Here is a 6,712-nt window from a genome sequence, read left to right as displayed (position 1 = left end):
TTTGTTACTAAAAGTAGTAACTTAATTTATACCATTTTCAGGTGCCAACAATTAAATTCATACTTTAAGAACATTCAATGTGTCTTATGTTTCTACCATAATTTAACTAAGTAGCGATTAATTAAAGAATTAATGAGGGTAAAATGAATATGATCATGAGATTTTTAGAATTTTGGTAATTAAAAGTAGTAGCCGAATATAAAAAATATATATAAGGCAACCATTAAATGCATACTTTGAGTACCATCAATGATTCTTTTGCTTCTATCAGATTTTAGTAACCATCGGTTGTTAATGTAATTAACAGGATGTAATGAGTAAGAATATAACGTATTAAGACAATTTGCTTTATAGAAAATGGTAGAAGTCTATAAACAATTTGCATTATTCAACGAGTAAATGCATACATTGGGTACCATCAATGTTTCTTTTGCTTCTATCAGAATTTTAGTAACTGTCTATTGATTAGCGAATTATTCATGGTAAAATAAATATGGTCAGAAGATTATAAGAATTTTTGTTACTTAAAGTAGTAGCCTAATATAAACAATTTACATAAGTCAACAATTAAATGTATACTTTGAGTACCATCAATGTTTCTTTTGCTTCTATTAAAATTTTAGTTACTAGCGTTTGTTAGCTAGCAGTCTATAAACAATTTGCATTAGATAACAAGTAAACGCATACTATGAGTACTATTAATGTTTATTTTGCTTCTACCACAATTTTATTAACTGGCGATTGATTAGGGTATTAAGGAGGGTAAAATAAATATGGACAGGAGATTATCAGAATTTTTGTAACTTAAAGTAGTAGTCGAATATAAATAATTTGCATTTGTCGAAAATTAAATGCATACTTTGAGTACAATTAATGTGTCTTAAATTTTTCTCAGAATTTAAGTAACCATCTATTGTTAATGTTATTAATACTATTTAATGAGTAAGAATATAAGGTAGTACAGGATAGTAATTGAACTCGTATTCCAAACTAAAACAATTTATTTACTATAAAAAGAAATTGTATCAAACAAAAATGATTACAATGGTTTCTTGGTGAACTTTGTCGAAATACTACCACATGTAGTCGAGTTCTCGTGCAGCTTCGTTTGCGCCACAACGAGGCGACGATCTAAACTAATATTAAATGGTACAAAATTTAAATTGAATACACGTACATCAGCCGCCCACCAATTAATCTTGATTAATTTAAAATTTCAATTTCGACTGGCAATTTGCACAATTTCACAATTGGACGCTTAAGAATACTATTAGCCGTTATAACAGTTACGACCCTAACCTTTCCGTCTGCACCGCGGTGCGATTTTACAATTTTTCCCAAACGAGGCGAGTTGGAGTCACAAATTAGAACAACGTCGTTGATTTTTAAATTCTCAGTATCACAGGTCCATTTTGTTCTCTGTTGCAATGAAGTGAAATATTCTTGTTTCTAGCAAATTCAAAAATCTTGGGTAATACGCTGGTTTACCTGCCACCGATTTAATTGATTCATGGGAACTTCTTGATGTCAGGATCAGGCAAGTTGGTGAGCGGTTCCCCGATTAGGAAATGAGCTGGCGTTAAAGGCTGTAAATCAAATAGCGTTGAAGGCAATGAATACAAAGGTCGTGAGTTTATGCAAGCTTCGATTTGCTCCAGAACGGTGCATAATTCCTCGAACGTGAGAAGAGTCAATCCGATCATTCGTTTCAAATTGAATTTACATGATTTCACTCCCGCCTCCCAAAGTCCTCCCATGTGTGGAGCTAAAGGTGGAATGAAACTCCAATCTATTTTCTGAACGCTGCAAAAGTCATTGATGGAATTATGAGACTCAGTTTCTAGCAACTGGTATAATTCCAGCAACTCATTATTTGCTCCCTGAAAATTCGTGGCATTGTGGCTAAACAATTACGTTGGACAACCACGTCTCCCTACGAAACGCCGAAGAGTGACAATAAATTATTCAGCTGTAAGGTCGCCAACAACCTCCAGATGAATGGCCTTGGTTGAAAAGCAATCAAACACGGCGATGTAGGACTTGTTGGTCTTCCTTCCTCGACCCTTGTTTACGAGTGTGGTTATAGGCCCAGCAAAGTCGACCCCTGAAACTGAAAATGCTCGCTGAGGCTTCACTCTATCTGGTGGTAAGTCACCCATGATTTGAGTAAGATGCTTAGGATTATTGCGAAAACAACGAGTGCACTTATTCACAGTTGATCGTGCAAAATTTTTCCCACGAATGGGCCAAAATTTTTCGCGAATTGAATAGAGCAGTGCATGAGGACCGGCATGCGCGAGTTGATGATGCTCTCTTTTAAACAACAGCTGGTTAACTCTGTTATTGCTTGGTAGGTCAATGGAGTGCTTTACATCATATTCTCACGGAAGAGTGGCTCAATCTGCCGCCCAACCTGATCAATCCTGAAACGTCAAGAAAAGGTTTTAAACACGATAATGGACTCTTAATATTGATTTTACCTTCGGACTTCAGATCCTGAATCTCCTTGCAAAAATGAATGTTCTAGATGTTCTTCAGAATGCACTGTCTCGATTGAGAAATTTCAGCAACTAAAAGCTCTGAAAAGGCTCGATTGGACGAATCTTTACGGAAGTTTGATATAAATCTCAGGCAATAGGCTATTACCCTTTCGATTTTAGTTAATGAAGAGAAATGATTAATGACTTTATCAAGATAGAGGATGGAATTTTGAAAGCAATGAGTTATTGTGGTTCTGATTTTAATTCTGATCGGATTATTTCAAGGTCTTGTACAGAAAGATTAAAGTTTGTGGGCATCATTGACAAATATTTAGAAGAGTCTGATATTATTGAATGTCCTGATCACCATAAGGAATTGTCTTTTAGCTTTTCGAAACTCGTACCTCGCGATACCAAATCGGCAGGATTATCCTCGCCTTTGATGTGATGCCAATGAGAGGCAGATATTGATGCAGTTATTTTCGTCACTCGATTTAAAACGAACGTTTTTTTGTTTGTTGATGTCTACTGAAATCCACGCAAGAACTATTGTTGAATCAGTCCAAGCGTTAAGTGAATGAATTTTAATCCGTAGAGTATTTTTTACCTTGGTCACCAATCTCACCAACAAGACTGCACCACAAATTTCGAAAGTCTTCACAGCACCAATATCGTCGACGATTTTGCGCGAAATCGTTGACTCACTGGACTCACTTAAAAAAGAAATTAATTCTTTTTTATTAGATCGCCATTTATGCAACTCTAATTTTCCATTAATTAACAAATTTTGGAGTTCATTGATCAACGACTTCGCCTCGGGTAAACTATCAACACCTGTCAGAATCCTTTCGAACATGAAGACAAGTCAAAGCAGAAGCAACTGACGAATTCATCGATCGATTTCCATTAGTTTTTGACGTAACTGGACCCGATACGATCCAACCTAGTTTTGTGTTCTGCAAGATAGGCAAATTCGTTCCAAGCTCAATTTTTCCTTCATCTAGCAACTAAACGAAAAACTCTCCGCCAAGAAGCATATTAATGTGACCAGGGTCAGAGAAAATTGGATCTGCTAATTTTACTGAATTTGAAACTGATAATGCTCTTGTATCGACAGGGGCACTAGGTAAATCTTTTGTTATTTTTGGGACCACAAGGCATTGAACATTTAATTGACAATTTGTAACACGAGAATTTAACGTTATTTCGCAACTATGAGTTATTTTGCATGACATGTTATTTAATCCCGAGATTGATTTACCAAATTCTAAAAGCTTTGTTCCTGTTTTATTGCATGCTGAGATAGTAATGTTTGCCTCACTTGCGCTGTCTAAAAGTACGCGTAATTGGTGGACGGAACCGTTTACGTGTTTTACATTGACGATTGCGGTAGACAATAAAATATACTTATCTATCCCTGAATTGACGATATGATGAACTGCTGGAATGTTCGCCTGGTTGACTTCATTGTTCACCGTGGGTTCCTTTGATAAATCCGTTTTTTTGACCGATATGTGACACAAGGTATTGTGCCGACCTCCACAATCACGGCAAGAGCTATATTTGCATGACTTCACGAAGTGATCGTTCGTCAAGCAATTCAAACAAAGTTTGAGTCGCTTGGCTTCAAGAATCCTTTTTTCGGCACTAAGGTTTAAAAATTCCTCGCACGAATAGATGAAATGTGGACCCTGGCACATGTAGCACCTTCCACCCGCTTGAGATGTTGAGACAAAAGCAACTGGTCTGTTGGCTTGATTTCCCTTGCGTATTTTTGATGATTCTGTCGAATTGTTGATTTTGACTTTGGAGTTTGACGCTGCGTCTTAAGTAATAAATCCACTGGATGATGCTCTTCTGTCCAACAGTTGACATCGTCGTTGAAGGAAATCTATCATTATATAAACAGACACTTCTTCCTTTCCCTCGAGAAATTCCTCCCAATGACGTCTTGTTAGTTTGTCAATTTTCTCTTCTATCATGTACAACAATAGATCGTCCCACTTGTCAGTTGGGAGTTTAATGCGTTTCAAAACTCTAAGATGTTTTTGTATGTTTTGTATGTGATCTATCAAGTTTTGAATCCCAGTAGATGATTCGACGTCAACCTGTGGTATCTCGAACAAGCATTGTATGTGACGTTTGCAAATAGTTTTGTCGTTGTCAAAACGATCGTTTAACAATTTCCAAGCGACTTCACAGTTTGTCACGGAAATCTCAATCGTTATTTTTGCTGCGGCTCCTGATAGGGCACTGATCAGATACTGGTGTTTTTGCACATTTGGCAATTCGCTCTCGTGAATTAATGTTCTGAAAGTGTCCGAGAATCGCTTCCAATTCTCAATCTTGCCGTCAAAATTAGGTAAGTTTATGACGGGCAATCTTACGTGAGAACTTGAATTTGAGGTTGAAAGTCTCTCATTGGTTGATTGATTTGAAATTTGTAGAAGAATCTCTGCTTGTTGTTGAAGCATCCGTTCTAACGCACTCGCACCAGTGTTGACGTTTTCACTTGTTGTTTGGCGTGGCTTTAACAACTCTTGCCATCGCATTAGCAAAACCTTCACTTCTGCATATTGAGATTCGAACTTGTCTTCTTCAGTTGCATCTTCGCTTAATAATTCATACTTATCATTGCACTCACGAATATGTTACATGAAATCTTGAAATTCTTGTCCAAATGCGTCGACTTTATCTAGCCGCAACAATATGTGTTCGTCCTCGGGTCGAATCTTTTTGGTCCTTACATCCTCGACAAAAGTAGACATACGTGTCAACCTTCTTATCACGTATCCTCTCCTGCCCCAAAGCTTATCGATATTCATTGTAAATGATATAAAATTGAAATGTACACAACACTTGAAACACTTTTGCAACGTTTAAATAAATAACACTCGATTGACTTTTACCCAATTGTTCCTTTTACACTGTTAACGAATAAAACAAAAGACAAAGATGGCCGCTAATCGACGATTGATGCGTTCATAAAATATACTTGAATTTCTAGACAAATTGGATTTTGCGCATCTCTTGTCAGATCCGGCTCGAAGGACAAATGTACAGGATAATAATTGAACTCGTATTCTAAACTAAAACAATTTATTTACTATAAAAAGAAATTATATCAAACAAAAATGATTACAGTGGTTTCTTGGTGAACTTTATCGAAATACTACCACACTTAGTCGAGTTCTCATGCAGCTTCGTTTGCGATACCACGAGGCGATGATCTACACTAATCTCAAATAGTACAAAATTCAAATTGAATACACGTACAGAGATATTCAGAAATTTTACTAATAGAAAGTGGTAGTAGTCTATAAACAATTTGCTTCAGTCTACAATTGAATGCATACTTTGAGTAACATCAATGTTTCTTTAGCTTCTAACAGAATTTTAGTAACTATCGATTGTAAAATTAAATAACAGTAAGAAATAAGAAAGATTATAAAGTATTTAGAAAATTTGATTTATGGAGAGTGGTATCAGTCTATAAACAATTTGCATTATTCAACAAGTAAATGCTTACTTTGAGTACCATTAATGTTTCTTTTGCTTTTATCAGAATTTTAGTAACTGTCTATTGATAAAGAAATTAAACAGACTAAAACGAATATGGTCAGAAGATTTTTTGAATATTTTTTACTGAAAGTAGTAACCGAATATAAACAATTTACATAAGTCAATAAATAAATGCAAACTTTGAGTACCATCAATGTTTCTTTTGCTTCTATCAGAATTTTAGAAACTAGCGATTGATTAGGGTTTTAAACAGGGTGAAATGAATTTAACGTATTAAGAAAATTTGTTTCATGGAAAGTGGTTGCAGTCTATAAACATTTTGCTTATTTAAGAAGTAAATGCATACTTTGGGTACCATCAATGTTTCTTTTGCTTCTATCAGAATTTTAGTAACTAGCGATTGATTAGGGAATTTAAAAGGGTAAAATGATTATGGTCAGAAGATTATTAGAATTTTTGTTACTAAAAGTAGTAGCTGAATATAAACAATTTATATAAGTCAACAATTAAATGCATACATTAGGTACCATCAATGTTTCTTTTGCTTCTGCCAAAATTTCAGTTACTAGCGATTTATTAGGGTATTAAACAGGGTGAAATGAATATGATAGGAAAATTATTAAAATTTCTGTTACTGAAAGTAGTAACCGAATATAAAGAATTTTTATAAGTCAACCATTATATGCATACTTTGAGTACCATCAATTTTT

General features: G+C 35.1%; 2 protein-coding genes across 2 annotated transcripts; both read right to left on the bottom strand.

Moving 5' to 3' along the window:
- Positions 1–1,508: 1,508 nt before the first annotated feature.
- LOC127280401 (uncharacterized) lies at positions 1,509–2,159 on the bottom strand. Its single transcript, XM_051303359.1, has 2 exons — positions 1,989–2,159; positions 1,509–1,880 (listed from the first exon to the last, which is right to left on the bottom strand). Exons 1-2 carry the CDS (start codon positions 2,157–2,159, stop codon positions 1,509–1,511), a joined length of 543 nt encoding a protein of 180 aa, XP_051159316.1.
- A 2,147-nt stretch (positions 2,160–4,306) lies between these two features.
- Positions 4,307–5,305, bottom strand: LOC127280398 (uncharacterized). The gene is made up of 2 exons (XM_051303357.1): positions 5,136–5,305; positions 4,307–5,093 (listed from the first exon to the last, which is right to left on the bottom strand). Exons 1-2 carry the CDS (start codon positions 5,303–5,305, stop codon positions 4,307–4,309), a joined length of 957 nt encoding a protein of 318 aa, XP_051159314.1.
- Positions 5,306–6,712: the final 1,407 nt, after the last annotated feature.

Source organism: Leptopilina boulardi, unplaced genomic scaffold (genome assembly GCF_019393585.1).
Source record: "Leptopilina boulardi isolate dan_hultmark-lab unplaced genomic scaffold, ZJU_Lbou_2.1 LbouV2_244, whole genome shotgun sequence".
Taxonomy (NCBI): Eukaryota; Metazoa; Arthropoda; class Insecta; order Hymenoptera; family Figitidae; genus Leptopilina; species Leptopilina boulardi.
Note: the sequence above shows the minus strand (reverse complement) of the source record. Positions and strands in the feature narration are given on the sequence as shown.

Coding starts and splice junctions, on each gene's coding strand:
- LOC127280401 (XM_051303359.1), bottom strand. CDS start 2,159: ATGGGTGACTTACCACCAGATAGAGTGAAGCCTCAGCGAGCATTTTCA. Junction 1,881..1,988: donor CCAAGGCCATTCATCTGGAG/GTTGTTGGCGAC, acceptor ACGAATTTTCAG/GGAGCAAATAATGAGTTGCT.
- LOC127280398 (XM_051303357.1), bottom strand. CDS start 5,305: ATGAATATCGATAAGCTTTGGGGCAGGAGAGGATACGTGATAAGAAGG. Junction 5,094..5,135: donor CAAGAATTTCAAGATTTCAT/GTAACATATTCG, acceptor TGAATTATTAAG/CGAAGATGCAACTGAAGAAG.